At 47.2% G+C, this 24,718-nt stretch overlaps 11 protein-coding genes across 11 annotated transcripts; 8 read left to right on the forward strand and 3 right to left on the reverse strand.

Moving 5' to 3' along the window:
• Positions 1-270: 270 nt before the first annotated feature.
• Positions 271-588, forward strand: COCVIDRAFT_63277 (hypothetical protein; the record flags this gene model as incomplete). Its single annotated transcript, XM_014706230.1, has 1 exon — positions 271-588. A coding segment is annotated over one exon (318 nt), but the record flags the coding sequence as incomplete, so codon positions are not given.
• Positions 589-1,051: 463 nt separating this feature from the next.
• On the forward strand, positions 1,052-1,213 carry COCVIDRAFT_85734 (hypothetical protein; the record flags this gene model as incomplete). Its single annotated transcript, XM_014706231.1, has 1 exon — positions 1,052-1,213. A coding segment is annotated over one exon (162 nt), but the record flags the coding sequence as incomplete, so codon positions are not given.
• A 1,482-nt stretch (positions 1,214-2,695) lies between these two features.
• On the forward strand, positions 2,696-4,939 carry COCVIDRAFT_33313 (hypothetical protein; the record flags this gene model as incomplete). The annotated part of the gene is made up of 8 exons (XM_014706232.1): positions 2,696-2,810; positions 2,905-3,025; positions 3,068-3,377; positions 3,525-3,649; positions 3,695-3,861; positions 3,908-4,045; positions 4,092-4,757; positions 4,815-4,939. The coding sequence occupies 8 exons, from the start codon at positions 2,696-2,698 to the stop codon at positions 4,937-4,939; spliced, it is 1,767 nt and encodes a 588-aa protein (XP_014561718.1).
• An 840-nt stretch (positions 4,940-5,779) lies between these two features.
• Positions 5,780-5,947, forward strand: COCVIDRAFT_86024 (hypothetical protein; the record flags this gene model as incomplete). Its single annotated transcript, XM_014706233.1, has 1 exon — positions 5,780-5,947. A coding segment is annotated over one exon (168 nt), but the record flags the coding sequence as incomplete, so codon positions are not given.
• A 626-nt stretch (positions 5,948-6,573) lies between these two features.
• On the reverse strand, positions 6,574-7,020 carry COCVIDRAFT_85874 (hypothetical protein; the record flags this gene model as incomplete). Its single annotated transcript, XM_014706234.1, has 2 exons — positions 6,574-6,881; positions 6,987-7,020. The coding sequence occupies 2 exons, from the start codon at positions 7,018-7,020 to the stop codon at positions 6,574-6,576; spliced, it is 342 nt and encodes a 113-aa protein (XP_014561720.1).
• A 2,583-nt stretch (positions 7,021-9,603) lies between these two features.
• Positions 9,604-9,984, reverse strand: COCVIDRAFT_59611 (hypothetical protein; the record flags this gene model as incomplete). The annotated part of the gene is made up of 1 exon (XM_014706235.1): positions 9,604-9,984. A coding segment is annotated over one exon (381 nt), but the record flags the coding sequence as incomplete, so codon positions are not given.
• Positions 9,985-12,016: 2,032 nt separating this feature from the next.
• Positions 12,017-12,946, forward strand: COCVIDRAFT_33315 (hypothetical protein; the record flags this gene model as incomplete). The annotated part of the gene is made up of 1 exon (XM_014706236.1): positions 12,017-12,946. One exon carries the CDS (start codon positions 12,017-12,019, stop codon positions 12,944-12,946), a length of 930 nt encoding a protein of 309 aa, XP_014561722.1.
• Positions 12,947-14,179: 1,233 nt separating this feature from the next.
• Positions 14,180-14,890, forward strand: COCVIDRAFT_85718 (hypothetical protein; the record flags this gene model as incomplete). The annotated part of the gene is made up of 2 exons (XM_014706237.1): positions 14,180-14,425; positions 14,492-14,890. Coding segments are annotated over 2 exons (645 nt in total), but the record flags the coding sequence as incomplete, so codon positions are not given.
• Positions 14,891-15,472: 582 nt separating this feature from the next.
• Positions 15,473-16,411, forward strand: COCVIDRAFT_11728 (hypothetical protein; the record flags this gene model as incomplete). Its single annotated transcript, XM_014706144.1, has 2 exons — positions 15,473-15,543; positions 15,604-16,411. The coding sequence occupies 2 exons, from the start codon at positions 15,473-15,475 to the stop codon at positions 16,409-16,411; spliced, it is 879 nt and encodes a 292-aa protein (XP_014561630.1).
• A 1,606-nt stretch (positions 16,412-18,017) lies between these two features.
• COCVIDRAFT_85749 (hypothetical protein) lies at positions 18,018-18,173 on the forward strand (the record flags this gene model as incomplete). The annotated part of the gene is made up of 1 exon (XM_014706238.1): positions 18,018-18,173. A coding segment is annotated over one exon (156 nt), but the record flags the coding sequence as incomplete, so codon positions are not given.
• A 4,546-nt stretch (positions 18,174-22,719) lies between these two features.
• COCVIDRAFT_86116 (hypothetical protein) lies at positions 22,720-24,288 on the reverse strand (the record flags this gene model as incomplete). The annotated part of the gene is made up of 1 exon (XM_014706239.1): positions 22,720-24,288. One exon carries the CDS (start codon positions 24,286-24,288, stop codon positions 22,720-22,722), a length of 1,569 nt encoding a protein of 522 aa, XP_014561725.1.
• Between the last annotated feature and the right edge of the window lie 430 nt (positions 24,289-24,718).

Below are 24,718 nucleotides of genomic sequence, written 5' to 3' on the forward strand. Positions count from 1 at the left end.
CAGGGTGGACACTTTGGCAATGCATTACGAGCAACATCATACAGGGGCCACGAGCGGCTAGTCAAGACCTTACTTAACGCAGGCGCCGACGTCAACGCCCACGGTGGAACATTCGGCAATAACAATGCACTGCAAGCAGCTTCAAGAGAAGGTCACGAGCGGGTGGTTAAGACACTAATTGATGCAGGCGCTGAGGTGAACGCGCAGGGTGGAGAGTACGGCAACGCGCTGCAGGCAGCGTCGTACAGTGGCCGCGAGAAGATAGTCAAGATGTTACTCGATGCGGGCGCTGAGGTCAACGCGCAGGGTGGAGAGTACGGCAACGCACTACAGGCAGCCTTATATAAAGGCCACGAGCAGGTAGTTAAGATGTTACTCGATGCGGGCGCTGAGGTTAACGCGCAGGGTGGAGAGTATGGCAACGCGCTGCAGGCAGCGTCGTACAGTGCCCAAGAGAAGATAGTCAAGATGTTACTCGATGCAGGTGCTAATATCAACGCGCAAGGCGGAGAGTACGGCAACGCACTACCGGCAGCATCATACAGTGGCCACGAGCAGATAGTCAAGATGCTACTCGATGCAGGCGCTGATATCAACGCGCAGGGTGAAGAGTATGGTAACGCGCTACAGGCAGCTTCAGCGGAAGGCCATGAGCAGGTAGTTAAGATACTGCTGAACGCGGGTGTTGATGCCAACGTGGGCGCCGACGTTAACGCACTATACCTAGCTTCAGCTGGAGGCCACAATCACGTGGTCAAGACGCTACTTGGCGCGGGCGTTGACGTTAACGCCCAGAGTATAGTCTACGATATAGCACTATACATAGCTTTAGATCGAGGCCACATGCAGGTGGTCAAGACGCTGCTGGACGCGGGCGCCGACGTCAACGTGGGCGCCGATGTTAGCGCACAGGATGGGTTCTATGTCAACGCACTATGCCTAGTTTCAGCTCAAGGCTATGAGCATGCAATCATGATGCTGCTTAATAGAGTCGCTGATATAAGCCGGGAAGCTATCCTGTGTTAAGATCAGACTAGCTTTTCTCAGGCACCTAGAAAACATTCTTAGCCTACGTAGGGGGAAGCATAGGACACTAAGGCACGGTGAATCGAGAAGGGATCAAGCCCAGAAGGCTTCATTAACTCTCTCCTCTCTCCTCTTCCGCTCCTATCTCCTTGCTATCGCTCGTTTGTTTAACTTTGTTCTTTGCTAATTACTCTTTGCTATTTGCTTTGATCTTTAATCCCTAGCCTCTGTTTACAGTTAAAACAAGCTGCTGGCTTAATAAACTGTTTCTCTCATCAACATTTGGTCTAGTAAGCCGGTTTTTTGAACTAATGCGTCCTGTCTCTTCCCTATCATTGATTTTGTATCTCGTGTTTTTTGTCTTTTAAATATCTTTAACATATAGTGAGTTTGCTTCATTGGTAGGACACTATCAATTTTAAATGTTAAAATATATAACTATTGTATGCGACTGTTATGGGGTAGGCAAAGCCCACCCGCTTTAGCCTCGGGACCAGCCTTAATGAAATTAGCGATGGAAAGGAAGTCTATCACGTACGTGTTAGTAGGCACGTGATGGATGGCTGGGACGGTTTACCGCCCGGTGGTAGACGGGCTGGGCACTATACCGCTAGCAGGGTTAGCTATTATTATCTAGTAGCACATGCCCAGAACTCTATGGGAAGTGAGGGGGGGACTCACAGCTCTTTTAGCTTAGGCTTAATGTCTGGAAACTTAAGAAAGATCGTTGTATAAGGGAGTTTCTTGTAGTTGAGCATTATACGGATCCGTTAGACGAGAGGTGGAAAACAAATGTTCTTAGTGGGACCTAAATTATACAAGATAATTTTTAGTTTAGTTTTAGCGGCCATTGTTGCTATACTTCTTTCTCGTGCGTGAGATGTCAAGTGTAGAGGTCCGACAGCATTCTTTGTACCCCGCACGGAGTTTAGTGCCGCTCGGGGCCGATAGCAGATCACCAAAACGGCAATCCCGTGTGAACGCGCCGCTCTCTTCTCGAGCTCGCCCGCGCCAAGCTGACTTCTTTAGAGAAGACGCCTGAAGGTCTCGAGACGCTCGAGGTTGTAGAGCGCAAGTTCAACATCTTGGAGGGCCGTCTAATTTAGGTTTTTGCCGCGGGTACGGCGTAGTTTATTGCCCTAATCAGCAAAATTCACTTCCGTAAAAAGGACATAGATATTCTTATAGCTAATGGCAATTTCGGTGCTTGTACAGACTTTTTCAAGAACTCGCTTAAGAACATCATGTGGGGTTGCGATGGCATAGAGAGACAAAGGTAGGGCCGTGTTGATGGACGGCCAACTCCTTTGCCGGGGCACGGCCTTTCGAAGCGAGCAAGGCAAAACGTAATTGGTCTAAAGCAGATTGGCAGATAAAATGGGCGCACTACCGCTTTTGAGTGAAATCTGTCCCGAGTGAGGTGTCTTTTGACTTCCAGAATATAAGTTTTTAATTTCCTCTTATTTCTATTAAAATCATCATCTTCAGTAGTATAGTGAATACTGTGACGGTTGTCAACTTACGTGAACCCGTTTTAGGACTACCGACTGCCAAGCCATACTAAATCCCTATTTTGGCGACCAGTTCTGGCATATAGCAACGTGGAGGAAGATGCTCTATATAGAAGTTGACGCTGTTTTAAGAGCCCTAGTAGATACACGGCCGCATAATGGAGGCCCTCTTACCTTCCCTTATCTTCCCCTCCCTTCCCTCTTTCTCTTTCTTTCTTTCTTTCTTTTTTGCGTTCGTTGCACTACTCCCTACAGACAACATACCTTCACTAAGTTCAAAAAAATAGTTATTTATTACTACACTCACTTGCTAAAGCTGGTTTTATCTTCAGCATAGTGCGCGGAAGGGCTAGAGACAGCAATGTAGCTGACCTGCAAGCACTTGCCCAGCAAGTGGAGAACACCGAGCTTACTGAAGAAGACATCGAGAAAACGCTCATTCCTGAGAGTAAGAGGCAACACAAGTACACAATCAAGCTATGGATAGAGTAAGTGGACGCTGAGATGTGAAGACGCAACTAACAAGCCAGGTTCTCGGAGAAGGTCCTGGGTATACATCTACAGGAAGACGCACCCTTTCCAGAGCCTCCACCAGCAAACCACATCGCGCTATTTCTTACCTGGTATACTCGTACAAGCGTCGGGTTGATTAACGAGAAGATCAACGACACAACGATCAAAAACCGTCTTCGATGTCTTAAACGAGCCATTCGACTATTTACCAGCCACAGTTACAGTAGAGCCGACAACAGCCAGTTTACACAACTTATTAAGAACGATCTTCTTCAAACCGAAAGGTTATCAACAAAGGCGTACAATAAGCCTCTAGCACCTATAAATGTAAGCGAGGACCTCATTCGCTTTTTATAGGCATGCAATAAATACCAGCTTCAACATCCTCGCGCACGTCTCCAGCTTGCCTTCTCCATTGTAATGATGACCCTGATAGAAATGCGCCCTGGGGAGTTTATTGAATCATCGAACTAGAAAGACTCGAATAAAGGATTGCTTTATCGCGATGTGAAGCTGCTTTGGGATGAAGATGAAGGAAAGTTCGTGCTACATGTACATCTACGGAACCGTAAAGGCCACAGGCATAACCATAAGCAGGGGTACGTTTTCCGCTCTCCTTGAGGTAAATGCTGACCAGAGCTCAGCTCAAAGGTATTTCTCGACGAGGACAAGGGAAATCGCGCGATGTGTCCGGTCACATACTTCCTGGCGCTTACACTAGCGGATGGTATCTTTAAAGGCTACAAAACACTTTTCGATATCCAGTCTAAGATGCCGTCCCCTGGCAGTTCCATTCGCGAATTTCCTTATCGTGCGCATGCAGAGAATCTGCCAATATTTACGGTGTTACGAACCAGACGGATCGATTTCACCGATAAGAATACTAAGCTACTTTGGCTTCCATTGGATGATTCGAAGCTTGGGTGAGAGAGCAGGCTACAAGGACAAACTAACTGCATACTGTTTTCGCCGTGGTTATGGGAATGCTATTGACAGTATGTCTGGATATCTCGGGCTCTAGACGCACGCTGATGGCTACAGAAATTGCCACAACTGCTCAGAGAGTGCAGGCGATGGGGCATTCTGACGATCATGTGTTCCAGGCCTATCTCTCCTCCATGATCGGGATCGATTCGCAGAATATTATTTTTGGGAGAGATCAGCGGATGGACCTTATCAACAAACACAGTTCGATGATGCTCCACCGAAACCTACTAGCCCCTATCCCTCCTAGATCCCAGCTAGCAGAAACAAGTTCACCGAATACAAGCCAATACGATTCGGACCTTCCACGCGACAAGCGGAGGTATCTGCAGAGGAAAGCCTTCGAAGAAGAGCGGCGACAGTTCTTCCAAGGCGGGTCTACTGCGCCTACTAGATCAATACCGATGGACGGTATGCGCAAGCCCTCTCGATACCTAAAGGCATTATTGGAATCGGAGGCGGACCGCCATGAAGCTGTGATGCTTATGTACCCAGACATCAAGCCGGACGGCAATGCGCTCGACCAGAGCGATGAGGTCTTCGAGAGCTGCGAGACAACTGGAATAATGACTTCCACTCCAGAACCCCAAGGAGATTGTTGTGTTTCGCTTGAGCAAATAGTTCCTCCACTTCAGAGGATCGCAAATGGACAAAAACAAAATTTGAACTATTTAAACGCAGAAACCCTTGAGAAAAGAAAAGATAAGTCTACTAAACTAGAAAGTAGGTTACCTCCGCCGAGATATAGTAGCTAGCAACTCTATCTTAATAATATAGTAGATCTCGTTCGACCACATACAGAAGATAAGAAAGTTAGCAGCAGGCCTACTGTCGCTAATGAGCTTCTTTGGCCGACAGGAGATCCAGGAAGCTCTACTCCGCCGCCAGAGCAGCACCGTGGATAAACATATATTAGCTGTTCAAATCAACGACGAGTTTAAGGACGATATACTAGCTCTACAAGACTACTCGTTTATTACGGTAACTAGAGATGCAGACATGTTTAAGACACACAGCCTAGTACAGCTAGTGATGCGTACGTAGCTTAAGAACAAAAGGCAGCTAGAGAAGTAGAGAGAGTAGTTTATCTCAAACCTGTGCGCAGAGCTGCTAAAGGGAGAATATAAGAACTAGGAGAAGTATAAGGCGCTATTTCTACACGTACAGATAGTACTAGCATAGCAGCCTAAGAGTAAAGAGTTATAAAAGGAGTGGGCGCTATTACTATATAATATAGTATAGTATGCGTGGCGATAAGGGAGAGTAGGGGAGGCAGAGGAGATAGTAATAATATTAATATAGGTTAGGAGGGAGGTGCTTAGGGAAGAAGATGCGGAGACGCTAGACAGCATAGAGATAATAGGACTAGCTAGAGAGCTTAAGGGCAAGTACGAAGAAGCGGAGGCGATAAACCAGCAGACACTAGCGCGGAAGGAGAAGGTGCTCGGGCATGAGCATCTACCTACGTTGAAGAGCATGAATAACTTGGCGCTAGTGCTCAACAGCCTAGGCAGGTACGAAGAGGCAGAGGCAATGTACAGACAGACGCTGGCGCGGAGTGAGAAGGTGCTGATAATATGGTGTTGATGCACGAGGAAATAAGCCGACTACGAGACGCTGTTGAAGCGTTAACAAAGCGAAAAACTCGCAAGCGGCGCTACGTACAGCCAGAGGGGTTCTAAACAGTTGGTTAAATAGCTGATTAGGTCGCTGAGGCAGAGGGTGGAAGCCATAACGACGTTGCAACGCCTGTGAAAAGGGTGCGCAGTGAACGGCGCTGCGGACGTTGCAGCCAAACTAGACACGATTCTCGCACCTACCAAGTAGAATTAGAGGATTCAGAAGTTAGCAATAGGTCTAAACAAGAATGCTCTATTCTAGTTAATCAAGCAAACTATGGTAGTGTTACGTAGACAGTGTTGCAACGTCGTTTTGGTGAGGAGACTGCGGCGCTCGGTGGTGAAACACGTTATAGTAAAGATAGATTATTTAACTAACGATCTGCAATTATTAGAACTAGCGAGTGTACAGTCCTATCTATTCCTCTTGTTTGCACTTAGTATGTATATCTAAGGAGATACTTAGCTTATCGTTCTAAGTATCGCTTGCTCTAGTATTATAACACGTTAGATCGTAATGCGTTCTGCCAGCCGCTAGACTGTGTGATAAACGAAAAAGAGGTAGAGCAACTAGTTAGCTAGTATTAAGAGACTTGGCTACCTTTTTAATTATATAAAATCTATTTCTAAGTTGCGTATGCGTCTTTAAGCTATTAGCGTAAGTCGGGATGCTAGTAGCCAAAGGTTTGTCTAGTGTGAAGGATCTGGAGCCCTCACTGAGCTACTAGCCCTAACGTATGCCTGGCTTACGACATGGCACCACAGTGTGTGATGATGAATGGATATAGCGTGTAAACGAACTTAAAAAGTAGCGTGGCAGTCAAAGGAGCATGACCTATTTGATAGTGACTGCCAACATAGATTTGGATTTCAAAGCAACACTACTGACTAGACGAACCTAGAACGAACGTGGATAGCTATTACAGCACACTCAACACCAAGTCCATAACTCCCTCATCTTTGTTCTTTTCACAAGCTACTGTCACACAGAATAAATGCTTACTCGCATTTACACTATACACTGTAAACATCCCACTCTCTAGTACTCTTGCGAAATCGATTAGAATGCGCTCAATTGGTCCCTGCGACTCCTTGCGAAACGTAAGAAAGTCGCTCCGAGAGTCTAAGTTGTGCCAGATAATAGAGATATCGAAGTCCTCATGCGGAGTGAAGCCGACATTTGATAGTTCTGACTTAAGGGCAGTGGGGACATTGGGGGTAATAGACTCTATTATTACCGTTAGTGTCATGTTTAAAGTAGTCGAACAGGCAAGATAATGAATAGCTCTAACGTGTAGCAACAGTGGGAGTCTGGAGGTTCAGTAGCACATACCTGCTGCATCCGCAGTATGTTTTACACTCGTCATCCTGGCAGTTGTAGACACCAATGCTAGAGCAGCGACAGCCAGCCGAGCCTGATTCGTAGCAGCGAGGTAAGGTATTTCCTCCGCTGCGGCAACTGACTTCGTATTTAGCAAGCGCGTGAGATGTCCCGTTATCGGTGTTCCCGTCGTCAAGAGGGGTAGGGGTGGCAAGAGTGATTGCGAGAAGAGTTGCAAAAGCAGCTAGGTTGGGGAAGAGCATGCTGCCTAGAGGTGGCGAGTGACGCTCACGTGATAATGTAGTAGACGAATGAGGATCTGCAGATAATAAGCACTTGATGGGTACACCAAGAGATGGGCTAATAGGCTCCATTTATATTCGATGCATGCTCCCTGAGGACTGAAATATGTCCACACATCTTTGCATATTTCACGCAAAACCTCGAAAGATTTGTTCGCGCTGTCGCTACCAGGTAGCTTTTGGATGCTCAACTACGCCGCAATGTAAGAGAGGAATCTTGGCCTTCCAAAAGCGATAGTAGTTTGAAAACCACCAACGCGCTAGCGACAAGTTAGTGTTTCGGTCCGCAGTGGTTTACCTATGCCAGACCGAGGAAGGAGTTGGTTCGTATCCATAGACGTTTCCTACTGGTCACTGCGTATCTTGCATATGCAATGTCGCATACATGATAAGAAATGCTTACATATGCTTGTATGGTCTTGTCTCCTACAAAGTAATGATCGCCTGTGCTTTTGGAGAAATCCTACAAGGAACCCTCCCATGTTATGCAAGGTCACAATGCATTTGACACTGCATATACCACGTCGCCTAAAAGTTTGACTTTATTGGGAAGACCCGTAATATTAGCGCCTAATATCCGTCGATACTATTGCAGATGCTGCGACACCTGCCGTGCTAGGCCAAATGAGGGGTTTTTCTTCCTGAAAGAGAATCATGCACTCCCTCCCGATGAGACTCGATCTTTGGCATTTTGAAAGCACCGAGGCCGATATTGATAAGATTGGCAATAGATTCGCCTATGAAGAGTCCACTAGGAAGTATCACAACGTCATCACATCCTATTATTTATCCTAAAATGTTTGCATATGCTGTAAAACAGCCCCTCAAGTGCGCGTATGATTTTAGAAGAGGGCAGAGGTTAGATTACTAGAAATATTCCAATGGACGAGGTCCAGGCTAGGATCTCAACAGTTATACCTATTACAGATGACATGCCACAAGAAATGAGATTCTGAGATCTCTGGGTTTTGTAATACATCTTCAAAGTTGCAGCTAACGTTGAGAGTACGGCTGCTTCTATATTCAAGGGCAAACCATCTTTTAGTAGAGCTTGCTCCCGAAGTAATTTGGAGGTACTCAGTACAATATTTGTGGAAGGTATTTGGAAGAGACGGCCTGGTATTGGAGACTGGATTACATAAAGCTTGTACAACCCATAGGCAACGGTAGCGCCGAACGGCGAGCCAATGATCTGGCCATATATCTCGGCATCAGGTACGCACCCACAATATTTCCTGCCTTGATATCATAAGCAATATCTTCTCATCGATCTGCAGATGCCACAGCGATAGCTGCGAATGTCAGGTTGATGATCATCGCGTTGGGGTCAGCATGGGAGACCAGTACCGCAAATGTAAGTTAAGAGACTTCATTTCTCTATACTATCAAGTGAAAGCTAGAGAAGCATCGATTCGTAGAGGAGCTTACCAATTATCAAACATTTATATTGACTAGAAGGAAAATAAAAATTATCCTAAAACAATCTTTTCTAACTCTATCTACTAAGATAGTCATAAGAAAAGTTTGGGTCGTAAGGCTATTGTAACCAAAGTCTAGTTTTCATTCTTTATGTGTTAATCCCGTTGCCATTGCCGTTAATAACATTTCCATTGATATGTACGCCATTGCTATTGGGATGTACACCGTTGCCGTTCGTGTACTCACCGTTACCATTTCTGCGTACACGGTTGCTGCTGTCTTCATCTTGAAGGAATTCTAAAATGTTGCTGTACACCTCTCCATTGCGAACAGCCTCGTAGATAATAGAAACCCAGAAGCCAATAGTCTTCTTGGGCCTTCCATCAATCATGTTGTTGTCTTTTGCGCCAGCAACTGGGTGTTCGATCAATCCTCGGTGGAGTGGGACCTGTAATTTCTCGCGGATGAAGCGGTAGAGAACCTTGGTGCCGTTGCCAAGGTATTCCGGGGTGCTTGGCTTCTTGAAGAAGGCCTCACGATGCTGGAAATAGGTGTTGAGAACTAAGTCTCTGAGAGTTTTTCGTGTCTTTGATAACTGAGTTACGCTGATGTCACTGCTAGCCTCGGAGCTGGTGATGATAACTGCCGAAAGGACATCAGAGACTTTATCAGCCCGTTCGTCGGCATCAAGCGGGGCCCCTTTGTACCAGGTCTCTTCGAAACGAGTCCAGAACCTGGAAATAAGCTTTGCATCTTCAATTTGGAGGGACGAAGCAAGCAGTTCCTCAGCTGGCTTTCTGAGTTTGTCGAGGAAGGTACGATGTAGTGTCCGAATATCCACGCCCTGCAGAGGTAGAGGCAAGAGTTAGCATACGCTCCAAAATATGGTTTGTAAGATGTATACGTACCTGGCAAGCTGTGTAGAGAGCGTTGGCAACGATCATAGAGAGACATTCGATAGCGGCAAATGTCTGTCGTGCAGAAAGCAAACCCAAAGAATTGATAGACTGATTGTGCATCTCGGCAGATTGGACGTGGTTGCTTACTGGATTAGCAAGAAACCCGAGTTCGGATGTGTAAGCAGCAGTGTTGGCATCGAGACCTTTAAGACAAAAGGACACGCTTGGATCGTCGGCAGCAAGATTGGGAGGAAGACCGTTGCTAAGATCATGGTTGATCATTTCGCTAACCTGACTGAAAAGCATCTTTCCAATCGATTGCAGCGAGAGGCGAACTTTTTCGGTGGCTGCAGTCACCGACGCGGCTTGAAAGTTGGCGCCACAATGTACGTCCTTTTCTTCGACGTTAATAACCGGGTTATCCGATGTAGAATTCAGTTCTACGGTGAGCTGAGAATCTGAGAGTACAAGATCCTCTAGGTGGGGCTGCTCAAAATCGTTGTGCATCTGCGTGTAAGAGTGAAGCCGCAATCGCTGACGACTGTATACAGCACGCCCACCATCTCACTGGGGTCAAGGCCTGTCCTATGATGACTGTACAGCTGAGCTGCTATTCAATGCTCCATCGCTAGCCAGTATCTTTCATTTACTCTATACGACAATCAGAGCTTGACTATGAGCCTGAGTGGGCTTGTCCGGCAGACCTTAGGTCATCTCTCTCTTCGCTCCGCGAGCCCAACAACTCCATTACACCAGCGGACCGAATAGCTTCTCCTCGCGGCATACAGATTTCGAACGCGATTGCAAACACGCCTGGACGCCGTGAATGTTATTCTGTACCATCTCCTGGACTTTCCCTGGCCGCGAACTCCCGCTGACGCCTAGCATGCCGACTCCAACAGGAGGGACGAGGGTCTCAACCACACCTGATCATGCATCTCGTATGGGTACGCCACTCCACCCCCCCCGCCAGCTGTCAGCCTTGTTCACTGGCTGTTTTTATTCCTCTCCTCTTCCCCTCATACTCACCTCTATTCATCTCATATCCCATCGCTGCTCACTCTACTCGCACCTCACCTTCCATCGCATTCCGCCGGCGCCTTCCCTTTATTCTTATAACTAGACTTATACCGATATCTGTCGTGCGCATAAGCTTGCCGGTTACTGGAAGTCAAAGTACCCCTCATTTGTCTCGCCACACCGTGCGTCTCGCTACGCAGGGATTCACGTTAAATAATCGAAGTTAGAGTACTTCAATACATGCTGAAAATTGAAATAGACGTACTTGTCGCGACTGTGAGGTTGATGTAAAATGATGAGAACGAAACAAGGAGCTCCTTCGTTCTAGTACACGAGAGGCAGAATGATTGGTTTACAACAGGTGGCTACGTCAACGATCATCAAACCTGTACAGCCAACACGCATAGACAAATCGCATGACTTTTTCTGGAGTTATTACTACTGGTTGATCGGAAAAGTGATACAATGAGAGCGACTGAGCACTGAGCGGGGTACGAAAGACATCATTGGGCGCGTATTGCGGCATGTAGGTTATAATTTACAAAAATTACTACATTTCCATCGATCAGGACTCACATTGACTCCACCAATTACATGTGGCCGTCTTCAGTAGTATAGTGGTCAGTATTTCCGCTTGTCATGTGACAACTCGCGGGAGACCGGGGTTCAATTCCCCGCTGGAGAGCTTTCCTTTTTTTGCCTTTTTCGGTGGTGGATGCGCTAAGAACGCGCCCACGTGTGGGAGTTTACTCGCGTTCTAGACGAGTATTTTTTTCCAAAAAAAAATAGTTAAGTGTGGTTATATTTCATACCACTTTGTAACCCAAACACGGGGTCCTTTAAGTGGTTCCTCAATAGTTTCGCAATAAGGCTCATGAAGTCCGGTCAGCGGTCTGCACTTTGTTACCCGCTGCTAAAAGGAGATAAAAATTGTGCGTTTTCGGTCAGCGCTGATACACTGTAAGATTGGCCCCATTCGCATGCGGTCCGTGATTTGTCTTCGAAGTCCACGAAGTAAGTGTGATTTCAGGCCCTCTACACTAGCACAGGCGCAGCTCCTGATGGGATTGCGCTTGTCCGGTTTGGGATAACATTGTGGTTCGCTATAAGGGCTGAGCCAACGAAAGTGTAATCTTACTAGTGGAGTTAAGTAATGTCCGAGGACCAACCATGTTCAACTGCCGATTATAGTAACAGACACCACAGTCTATCAAGGGCCAAAGGTTGTGGAACGTATATAAAATACAGTCAGCCGAGCTGTTAAAATAGAAAGCTGTATGCTCGTTGAGAGTATAATATCGACTTCTATCTTCTTCGTTGCTCTATATCTTCTCCCCTAAAGTCTAATCTGCCTCTTAATCATACCCAAGTTACGACCCGCATATTCCACAACTCGACCACAATGTGTTCTAGATCATTTTCACCCGCAACGGAAATTCCTCACCTCCAAGGCAAAGTGATCATCGTGACCGGAGGCAACAACGGTCTAGGCAAACAAGCCATCCTCGAATATGCACGCCACGGTCCTGCCGAAATATGGATGGCGTCCCGAAACCCCGACAAAGCAAATGAAGCGATCCGAGAAATCCACGCCCAAGTGGGCGGAAGCATTCTGCCCGTCATCAAGCCCCTTCAACTAGACCTCAACTCCCTAGACTCTGTCCAACAAGCAGCACGTCGATTCTTATCTGAGGCGCGACGTCTCGACATCCTGATGCTCAACGCTGGGATAATGGCATGCCCACCTGCTGTCACAAAAGACGGCTACGAAGTCCAATTCGGTACAAACCATCTCGGCCACGCTCTATTCGCAAAGCTGCTCCTTCCAATTCTGAAAAGTACCGCAGCCAGTGAACCTTTTGCCGACGTCCGCGTGGTCGTTGTATCTTCTGGCGCTCATTCAGGTGCTCCTAAGGCAGGCGTCGTCTTTGAATCCCTCAAGACGCCTGCGGAGCAGATGGGCGGCATGGAGCGCTATGGCCAGAGTAAAACTGCCAGCATTCTCTGGACGCGCCACATGGCGCAAATGCACCGGGACATCAAGTGGGCGTCTATACACCCGGGTGTCGTGAACACGGGCTTGCAAGCAGGCGCCGATGGTGCGTCGCTGCCTGTTCGCGTGCTGTTGAAGGTCGGTAAGCCGCTTATGATGACGGTGGAGAAAGGCGCATGGAATCAGCTGTGGGCGTCAGTGTCATCGGAGGTGAAGAGCGGCGAGTACTACGAGCCTGTTGGTGTTGCAGGTAAAGCGACTGAACAAGCAAAGGACATGTGGTTGGCGGAGAAGGTGGGTCGTTGGACAGATGTTGAGCTTCAGCGATTTATGTTTTAGTTTTCATAGAATTCTAGCGTACTCCTTTATAATGGCATCTTCTGCATAATATAATAGAGATGGCACAAGACGTACATATTTAATCTAAAACTTTGTCAGCTTCTTCATGAACAACGCCCATCAAGAAAGTACTTCGGCTCCACGAGGGCTCACTAAGCGGGAGAGCGCGCTGCTGGTGCAGCTACGGACAGAGAAGATTGAACTCAACAATTTTCTCTTCGCCCAAAGAGTGCCAGACGTCATCAGCCCGTGCTGCGACTGCGGAGCGAGACGACAGACCGTCGCACATATCCTTCTCCACTGCAGCAAGCGCAGACATCTCCAGAACCGTATCTTCGCCAACCTGTCCGGACGAGACAATATACAGACTATCTTGAGCACGCCACAGCTAACCACCAAAGCCATCCAGCACATAGAGCAGACGCAGATCCTTGGGCAAAATGGGGATCGCAGACGCGCAGACGACAGCCGAGTGTTGGAGGGAGACTGAAGGTATTGCAGACGCAGAACACGAGGCAACCATACCTCTACGAGTCTGGAAGTACAGTGTTCAGTTAGTAGAATCATTATCTAGATGAGGTTGGCAGCCACGTGTAGATAGTGATGAGAGAGTATCGGCAGGCCTCTAAAGAGAGATGGTCTCATTTGAGGGATGAAGTGCGGCGGCGTGGAACAACGTCCGCACCGCGTCGGCTCTCTGCCGAACCTGCCATCCAGGCATAGCTGCTTTTCGCGGCTGCAAGCGTGTAGGACTTAATCAAATCAAATCAAATCAAATCAATCACAACCACGACTAGAATCGCTATTCCGCTGTTTTTCGTGACGCAATCTCTACCTTCTAGCACATGCTACCTGTTCGCTGCAAGGGTGTGGCAGGAGCGGGTTGGCCATCCTCCCGCTAGCGGGATCAAAATGATGTAAGTTAGCTTCGCCTCTTGCGAGCCCTTCTGTGCCAAGCACTCGACTTAACAGCCTTGGCCTAATGCCTTTGCAACCTACTTGAACCGCTTCTTTAGAGCATGCAAAATCGACGCGAATTCATACGTGAATGAGCGCGACCAATACCGCGAACATTTCGTACCTCTGTGCTGAAAACGTGGTCCACACGTCTCAGCATCGCGATATCTCTATACGCTGTTTCGCCGACGCAGACATGCACACACCAAAATGCGCCTCCTACGACGAAAAACTGACGGCAGCTTTGAGCTGGTCTCCTGAGATTCCAATGACCCTCCTCCATACGCCATACTCTCGCATACATGGTCAGACGGCGAGGTTACGTATAATGAGCTGGTAGCTGGGACGGCTGCGAACAAGGCTGGCTACGTCAAAATTCGCTTCTGCGTAGAACAGGCAGCGAAGGATGGCCTTGAATATTCCTGGGTGGACACCTGTTGCATTAACAAAGCTACAAATGATGAGCTTAGTAGTGCTGTTAATTCTATGTTCCGCTGGTACAAACGTGCAAGAAAGTGCTATGTATACCTATGAGATGTTAGTGTACCAGGCGAGGTCACTAGCGCAGGGACTTTCCCAATAACATAGGAATATGCTTTTCAACAGAGCAGATGGTTTACACGTGGCTGTACGCTACAAGAGCTTCTTGCGCCGGCTACAGTTAAGTTCTTCTTAAGGAACGGCAAACAACTAGGCACGAAGATATCACTTGAGCGAGAGATCCATGAGATTACTAGGATTCCTTTATCGGCGATAAGAGGGCAACCATTCACTGAGTTCAACATCGAAGAGCGAATGAATTGGTCATCCAAGCGTAAGACGACATTGAAGGAGGACATAATATACTGCTTGCTGGGGATATTTAGAGTACATATACCCCTTATATATGAAGAGGAAGAAGAATACGCAACTTTACGATTCAAAGAGGAAATACAAAAGCGTTCCAAGGAAAAGCTACTGGAAATCGAAACCATTGGCCATCTGTAAGTAACGCCTTCCTAAAATAATCTCATAATAAGATACTATGATAGAAATCGTGTTAGCTCCATACAACGCTGTACATCAGCACATCTTGTCCTTCCGAGAGTCCCGCAAGACCTTCAGCCGCCTCCAGCCACAGCATCGCGATTCATTGCGTCAAGGAAATCCCTTTTACGTTTTGATTCTCTGCTCCGAAATTTAGGATTCTACGGGAATTACATTAGCCAAACGGATGAAAGCAAAACGGAATTGCAAAGACAATTCCGCTTTGGCGTCTGCCCCATCGAGTTCTTGGGGTCTCGAGGGTGTTATGGCCTGTACATCTCGTTAAAAGTTGATATGCGGGACAAGATTTGGGGTTTTGATTGGGGCTTCCAAACGCAATAACGAGTATCAGCAGATTCTCCTTTGATGAGGGCTTGCAGGAAGGGAGATGTCACGCTAATAAAACAAATTCTGGAAGAGAAAAAAGGGGGTATCAATGATCAGATTGCTTCCTGTGGAAAGACACCTCTCATGGTATGAGATAGAATGAAATCAAGACCAGAACTTAGCTAACGAGTGTCATGACAGGTAGCGATCACTTCAATGCAATTTAAAGCTGTTCAATTCTTATTGGAGAACAAAGCCAATCCAAACATACCAGACGATGATCAGATGTAAGCCTTAGGACGTGAACGGAGATTTGCTTTGTACAACGTTAACACCATATCCCATAGTCTGCCTATTTTTGCTATCGTGGGGATGAATCCCCGCCGTAGTCAAGACTTTGAGCAATTGCCACCAACATGGGATCGTTGGCTCGACGCTCTCCGGCTACTGATAAGATATGGGTCGTCCACCCATGAAATCGTCCGAGGAAGAAGTCTCGCGGGATTGAATGTAGCGAGACACGATACATCGTCCAAGGTGCTGCCGTTTCTCCGTATCCTCGCCGTTGAAAACGCTCTTGATTATGACTCGATAACCGATGATCCCACATGGTCTGTTATTAAAAATGCCGTAAAGTCAGGCACGGATACTGTTGATGCTCTCAAGCTGCTGCGCGCGTGCGGAGTAAACATAACAAGAGTTTTGGCCGATGGCCGGACGGTACTCCATCTTGCAGCGCATCATTGTCAAGAAGATGACGCTCTTTCTTATCTCCTCAAAACTGGGTGCGCTACAGATATCGACAGACAAGACCAGTGGGGGTGGACACCTTTACACTACGCTGTGTTAGCACGTACATCCGCAGAGGGCCCGAGACCATACTCTACCGCGGCTATGCTTATCCGTAATGGTGCAGATCCGAACATTAAAGGGCGGAGAAATCCCGGAAGCTCGTATGAATTCCATTCAGAGGAGTTTACAGGCCCTGAATTGCTCAAACACATGCGTTACAAGAGGTTTGAGCTTCTGTTGGATGTTCTCGATGCTGCTGGCGTTGAGATTGGGTCCGTTACACACACTGACGCCTTCTATGACGCTGAAGAATATCATAATGGAGGTTTTCAACGTCTAAGTTATCATGGCAGGCAGCAATGAAGAATGAAGAACTATATCGAGTATTAGAAAAAATTTGACTTTAGTCTTGTGCTATATTCTATCTCAATGAAGGTTGGTCGCCTTCTCCTATTTACATGGAGACAGAAACCTGTTTTCAACACGTGATTTCCAAGAAATGTCCAATCGTTATCGGTATCTCTTGCAAAGTGGGGTAGTCCTTTTTGCCTATGGGGCTGTGTTTAGCGTGAAGCATGATAAAAAGGCGCATATCATTCTTGGCAGACTAGTCCAAGAACATCTCCACGTGCTGATACAGCCTTGCCCCTCAAGAAATCTTCCTGCCACATGGAATGCTGAGCTCTCTTCTATCTTTCCCCCCGTGAATCTGCTCTATAGCTGATTAAATGACTACAGCATCCAGCAGTCATGAATGGCAACGTTGTCCAGGTTAATCGAAAATGTGTAAGATAAAGGGAAGGTTGAATATGCGCAAGGCTGACTGCCTCATAGTGCACATGTGGACGTCAAACTTGTTTTCCGAATGAAACACAAAGGCAAATGGTTTCCGCTTGCAAATGCCACCATCCTTACTGCTATGAATGCATACGGGAAGTGTGGTACAGTTACAAAACATATAGAATGGTTGTTTGGTGTGTAAGTATGACGCCGAACATACGGAAGAGCAGATGAGCTAAGGTTTTCTTGCAAGTGTGAGTGTGGAACCCGTTGGTCCTCAACACCGTATCAAAACATTTCGTCTCCTTGGCTACGGTGTCCATGTGGTCACGCTCCGCGAAGTTCAGAATATTGCGGTTGCAAAATCTATGAAGGACATGACGAGAAAATCACAAAGGCATCGAATACAATGACACAAGAGGGCTGTGAGGAGAAGACTATGTCTTACATGGAATTCACAGGCTAGGGGGGATCTAATGTTGAATATCCCTAGGATGATAACTAAATACTATTATACAGCAACTTGGGGTGTTGCTAGACGATAATCGTGGTGGTATAACTAACTTAAGTAGAGACGATTTTTCCCGCATGCTAAATACGCTCTGTCACATAGTCAAGCCGAAGAAAAGGGCAGATAGGCTGGTCCTAGTATATAAATGTGCATTAACACTACCCAGTTCTTATCGGGAGGCTTGCTCGGTCTGTTTGAAGGGGATCGACGGCGGGCGATATTGAAGGCTAGCGTGGGTATGTACTTGATGCGGACAGGCTGTCCAAAACTAGACATTAACATCCATCCCTGAGTGCTGGGACACCCGCCGTGCTGGGACAAATGAGGGGTACTTTGACTTTTAACAATGCTTTCTTCGCACATTTCAATATTTGCTATATATTCAAATTGACTATAGTGTATAGCTATTAGTGAATCTTTCCCGATCCCCCTAACTAAAAGATTTTAGCATCCAACCCCGTGTAACACACTATCGCCGTTTGCGCCGTCCGAAGATGCCGATGCATAGGAATAACAAAGCGGCTCTATCCTCGTATCGACCCTCTTCCGGCCCACAGTTAATCAGAGTTTTCTTTCTAGTCTGTGCTACTCCGCCGCTAACGTCTACTCCTCTGCGCCGGATATCAGATATATCAGCATTAAACTCAATCACGGTATATTCTGGCGATAGCTCTCTAAGTGCAGCTCCTTAAAGTACAGATAGCTCCGTCATGTGACGGGTTTTGGTGGAGCGCCTCGATGATATCTCGGTGCGCGATTACAAAATCCGGGTACACTCTTATGCAGTTACAGCTTCTGGTTTCTATAAGCAGGCGATCTTTGATCCCACGCTAAGTCTTTATTACTTAGTAGTAATCTTGCCTGAATGGTATTAGTTCCTGTTAGCGATGTTATTAGTTAATTTTCTTTCTAGCACTTAGGCAAATTAGCGCATAGTATTTACGTGGTTTAACTTTTCCTAGACAAGCGTGTATTGGGCGGGCCTGTGTCCTGCGTGGGATGACAACTGAGCTATGTGCGCAAAGCGGAAGTTGTAACTGCATAAGAGTGTATAGCACAACCTTGACCGCCGCTGTTTACGCTGCCTAAAGACGCCGATGCCGTCGCTCTATTAAGAAATGATACCCCAGCACTATGCTTATATTAGCCGTCCTCTAGCTAACAATTAATTAGAGTTTTCTTTCTAGTTAGTATTATACCACTACTAAGATTTTTCTCTCTATTGTAGTTATTGAATAAGTTAGTACTAAATATAGTTAATTATAGTATATAACTACTTTTAATAGCTTGCTAAGTATATAGATTCTTAAAGTATCGCCGGCTCCGTAATCTAGAATTAGGGGTTCGGCCTTACTAGCAATATAGTAACATCCGACTCAGTCGCTGATAATCTTTAATTAGCTGTGACGTCGGAGCGCGGTTTAGATAGACTAGAAAAGGGGAATATTTATTAGTGGCAACGATGTATAAATCTAAGTGTGTTCCCTTATCACCTTCCAATATTGCTACTATAGTAACCAACTCTCGTCTTTGTTAACAAGTTATAACTATCTTCTTTTACATTCTAGGCAGAAGTCATTGCCTCCAAGATCCTCAGTTCAACAGCGTCAAAACCTTTCTACGTTACTCCAACCTACCGCTTCTTATCCATCTTATACTACAGATCCTCAAGCAATTCAACAACTACCTACACGACATGAAGTCGATTCTCCCTATACTATTGGCTATAGTTGGAGTAGTCAACGCCTCTATCCCGTCTCGATTTGATGGTTGCGTATACGATCACCTTCAAGTTACACCCTGGGATAATTGTGGAGGAGCCTGCAAAGGGACCAACTGTCAGCTAGCTTGCCATAGAGCCGGCACGAGGGACAGTCCAAATGACTACGTTGTTGTTGGTAACTACAACGGTCCAATCGTCAATACTTGCAGCTGCTTATGCTACTTGCGCTGAGTAGTGTAATGGGCTGAACGACCTTCAATAAAGTTCCTTAATAAGATCTTAGTGTACGATCATAAAATCTAGGTGCGAGAGATCACACCTAGATCCTGCTCATCTGAACCGTGTTCGGACGCCACTCTGTCGGGCTAATTACCTGTTCGAGCGGTGCTCAGACTAATGGGTGAGCTAATTTCTCCAATTCGTACGCAGATATAACCGCTTTAGTAGAAAGTTGCTAGCTCTATATCGAATATAAATCTATTACACTCGGCATTACTCTTAGCATATAGCCCCTTACACGCTGTGTCTAATTAGAGTTTAGTTATCGCTGCCAATCGGTGCGCGCCCGCTAATTCTCCTAGCTAGATATTAGTAGAATAAGCATTAAGTAGTGCTCACCGTGTTTTTGAGAAGATATCGGCGACTGAGTCAGATATTAATATATTGCTAGTAAAGCCGAACCCCTAATCCCAGGTTACAGAGCCGGCGATACTTTAAGTCAGTTCGCTTTGCAAGTATGCGTTACGGCCCAAAAGTGTGAGTGCCTAACGCACGCGACAGATTGTAGGTGTCCACAACCCCTCCATAACCATCAACAGTCTGCAAACTTTCGAGCCTCTCAAATATTGCATCGAAGCCTTCCATACAGGGCACCTTTGCGATCGCCATCGAGGAAGTGCTCAACTGTCCGAGCAGCACCCCAATCCAGACACACTTTTGCGCAACGCGATACTACTACCTCTATCTGCTAATCGCCTAGCGGATTAGCCGTGAGCGTTGACAGGAACGCAGGCAGCCCGCCGCAGCACTCTAAGAGCGCAACCTGCTCTTTATCGTCGTAGCAGGAGGGCACGAAGTCTACTTTAATGTGCAATTTTGCCTTTTCTTCTTCGGTCAATTCGTTGTTGATGGTCGCCTTTAGCGATGCCGCCAGCTCCTCGTCAGGCTGCGAGGCTGAAAAACCGGTGACGCGCAGCACGGGGCCCTTCTTCGCAACGGCCATGCTGCCTCAGAAGTGAACAATAGAGCAAGTGAAGGGTATTGTTTAGAGTCTAGGTAGCGAGCAGCCCGACTGAGGGCGCGTAGGCGGGAGGTTAGTAGTACCTTGAGCTGGTGATCGGCGGTCATGGCTGGGGTGTGCTGAACTGCGTCGCATAGCTGACTAACACAGGCAATATGTTAGTTGTAACCAGGGTGCGCAGATAGGTTAGGTATGACTATGCCTGCCAATCAGCGTTGTCAACGGAAGGCTAGGCTTTGCTGTGGGGGTTTTGTGGCGCGTCTGGATCCTTCGTCTGAGCTGGGTGCAGTTGAGGAAATCCGTCCTCCCCACAATAGCCCCTTCTCAAGGCGAGGCACATCCTTCCACCTCACCCCGTGCCTGGTCTGTGAGAAGCCAGCTGATGCAAGCTGAACGCAGCTCTCCAATTCATATAGGCTCTCCACAATCCCTTGTCCAACCTAAAATTCAGGCGCGAACTATTCCTTCATCGCTGCAGCCGAGTGATGTCGACACAAGGCAGCCAACCCTCCCAGCCAGACACTTTGCCAGCCGTCGATCATCATCATTCATCCTGTGCATGGCTGAGCTTAAGAAAGCATGGTCCGCCGATATCGAAGAACAACCCTTGTCGAAGCTTAGCTGGATCTATAGCTCCGTCTAACCTGGTTTTCCCTTCAATCATTTACCAGAGAAACCATTTTGTACAGCCGAACAGATCTCCTATCGAATATCTATCTCTCGACCTGAGGATACTAAAACTCAACGCTATTCACCATCATCTCTGGCTTGCTGGCTTGCCGAAGGCTGCCAGGCCCCTACACAGACAGAGGCTTCTCGGTCGGAGCATACTCGTCACGGAAGATCCAAACGAGCACCTGGTTTGGTTCGAGTCTCAGATATTCGTCAAGACACTGCCAGAGTACTTACTTGACTACGACTATTAGAACAAGTATCTGTGTTCTGACGAGGTGCTTTATTAGTCTACGTGTAGGCTATTGCTATCCTATACGTGGCTTATATGCCACTAAAGCGATCTTGCAATTGCATAGGAAATTAGTCTCCTGTCGAAGGATATTACGTGGCCAGATTAGGTGGAATTTTTAGATGCCTTCCTCAATAATGTTAACTTAGTTACTCTAAGTAATATTAATAAGTAATACAAATATAGAGAGCTACGATTAAGCTAACTTAATACTATCTATAGACTTTAGCCCCTAGCGCACTCGCTAAATAACTTGATTCAGAGATATAGAGCGGGCTCCACCTAGTATAAAGCCTGCTTTATACGCCATTTTAAACAGATTCTAGCTGCGTTTGCTGTGCTCTCTGTTATGCTCTCAGCTCTATATGTTGGTCTTACGACATCAGTGCTGCAGGATAATTATAAGTTCTAAAATATTTCATACGGCTTAACCGTGGCAGCACTTGTTGCAGTTGCCGCAGATGCTGTCACTATTCTCACGTTTTGGATTGCGCTATTCTGGTATAATATTTTGTCTTGTTGGCGGTACGATCGGGAGATTGAAAGTAAGAGATGTAGTATTGTATGTTTACCTTGAACAGGCTTGTGTACTGTTTGCTGGCGCACTTAGATTGCATATGCGCGAAGTTGCTGTTAGCGGCCTTACCTCTCGTTTAGTTGCCTCTTGATAATGGGCGCCTGAAGCTGAAGCAGTTACTGAAGGATTTACCAAAGCCTCTGACTCAGTTGCTTGTTCCAGCAACTGACAAATTTGTAGCCCTCTGCCAGTCCGAAGAGTAGCTGCAGACACTTGCAACACCTGTGACGTCTCTAACAACAGAGGCTCTATCGCCACTGCATGGCGTGGTCAAATGTGACACTCTTGCGCTTTATGAGAGAAGCAAGCAGCGCATTGAGGGGCGCATGTAGACCCTAGCTGTTGCTGCTCGCATCTCTTTAGCCGAACGCTTGCTTCTCCGAGACCACAACCGGTTTCTATCCAAGATCAATGCTGAGATTAGAGCTCGTCGGTTGAAAAATCAACAATACTAGAAAAGGCCAAGGTAATGACTTAGGGGGCGCTCAAGGAAGCACGAGCGAAGCACGTCGCGAAAGAGGTAGCAGCTACCAAAGAAAGAAAGCAGCTTCGCAGGGAGCCCGTGGGCAGAGTAGAAGTAGCAGAGATAAAGGCTAAGGGCAACATAACGAAGCGAGGCGCCAACGCCACCATATGTATACCTTACACGTGTAAGTACGGGATAATGTATCGAAAGAGGACAGAACACAGCCACAAATAGTGTAGCGACTTGCCAAGCACAGGCGTTGATGCTAGCTAGATATTCGCTATATCAGTGCACGTGATTCTAGGCTAGAGAATATTATGGCAAAGTGAAGCTGGAAATTCAGGCCGGTTAAGTTGCGCCACCTCATAACAAAGAAGCAAAGCACGGAGTAGATATTCTACCTACTGGGCTCAACGGCCTATATACTTCTTCTCGAGAAATCTGAGAGGAATAAAGGTGACTAGAGTGATCACAAGTGTCATCTCATTACCGACATCACCACCAGTGCTGCCAATCAATCTGGCGACAGGTCCTACAAACCATGTCTGATCCATGCCCATAAACCAGCCAATAACTCCCAAGCCAAACGAAGTACCAGCCGCAAGGCCCAATGGTAATCTGCTTGGGTCATTCCACCCATCAAGATCGTAATTATCAAAGTTGCTGCCACGGAAGACAAAGTGCTCAGAGAAGAGGATGATGAAGTATGAAGTGCACCAGTATCCAAGGATACCCAAGAAGTTCTGCAGATAAGCATTGAGCTTTTCGCGTCCACCTAGAGCAAGAGCGAGGATGCAGGCGAAGACAAGGAAGGTCCAAATGAATCGAGGAATCTTTGAAAATGGGCGAGCAAATTGCTGGCAAGAAATAGCAGCGCTGTAGATGCTAATGACGTTAGTGTTGATTCCCGAGAGCACAAGCAGGGCAAGGAGGAATTTAGCGAATCCTCGTGGGTAGAGGAACTCCTGGATCAAGAAGCCAATTCCATCGTTTTCGTAGGTCGTCTTCCATTCTGGCTTGTTGTTGAGCGCCGATGCCACGACGGCGCCAGCGATCATGCCAATGCTAGTCGGAATCGCAATGCCAAAGGTTGTCATAAGAAAGACTCTGGCTCGGGAGATGCTAGCAGGATAGTGTACGTAGTAGTCGGAGGCCATGGTGCACCACGAGCAAGAGCTGCCGTAGATGATGGCGATGAGGGTCAAGACTGCGCCAGCTTGGTTGATCCCAGACACACTTGCAGGAGTTGTGTTGTCGGCATATTTGCCTGCCTCGCCGAAAAAGATCATGAAGATGATGAAGAAGACTATCCAAGCATATCGCTCGTAGACCAGAATCGCACTGAGGCCGACGAAGGAGATTATGAGAGCGACTACTGCCAAAATGATGATGCCTACGACAAGAGAGAGGTGACCATCTGCAACAGCCTCCAGGGCTAGACCTGCAGTAATGCAAGCGACTGCAGACCAGCCGATCTGGACGATGGCATTGAGGAAAGCAACGATCTTGTTTGGCCACCAACCGAAGCTATATCGGGAAGCGGAAATCTGTCGAAGACCAGTGACGGCGCCAAAGGTGGCTGCGAATCCAGTAAGAGCACCTCCCAGGAGCGAAGCAAAGATGATGATGACGATGGACTGTTTGAGGGACAATCCGAATTCCCAGCCGAGGAAGCCGGTCGCGAAACAGGACGTGTTCATTGTGCCGGAGGCCCAGAGGCAGAACATGGTAAGCTGTTCATGGAAGCGGACTGGTTTCTTCTCTTCTGGCAGCTTCCTCTTGATGGCTTCCGATTCGATACCAAATTTGGCATCCAGGCTTGATTCGATGCTTCGAAGACGAGAGAGGATGCCGCTATCTTGCTTGACGTAGGCATTGTTGTACAGCTCGACATTGGGAGAGCTGGTGTCGTTGAAGTTCTTTTCGTCGATATGAGCTGTCTTGGCGTGCGCACCGGCTTCCTCGTCAGACGACGACATCTTGGGCAGATCAGCTAGGGTCTTGGGAGGAACGAGTTGCAACTGCAAATAGGTGAACGGCCTGTAAATGGGTCAACGAAAGGTTCATATCGCATGTGGGACAGCCGCGTGGCACATAAAGCGGAGATTCTATGTGGCGACACTTGACGAGTCCGGCCCTCGTGCTAATCCGAATTTGTGCCTCTCCTCCCCGAGGGAACAGGGACGAAGATATGAAGCTGGCAATGATTGGCGGGACGGCAAAGCTAGGCAAATTCTTATCTGCACAAGACTGCATGGCAAAAAAGCTTGGTAGGGCAGGTATTTTTCAACCACTCGGGTGGTACTACGGCCGCTGCTTGAGTGGGCGTCTCGCACCGGCTCAAAAGACATCTACAAGGCAGACTTTCTGGCGACTCTTGCTGAGATATGGCTTCTTACCTTCACGCGC

Source organism: Bipolaris victoriae (genome assembly GCF_000527765.1).
Source record: "Bipolaris victoriae FI3 unplaced genomic scaffold scaffold_4, whole genome shotgun sequence".
NCBI lineage: Eukaryota > Fungi > Ascomycota > Dothideomycetes > Pleosporales > Pleosporaceae > Bipolaris > Bipolaris victoriae.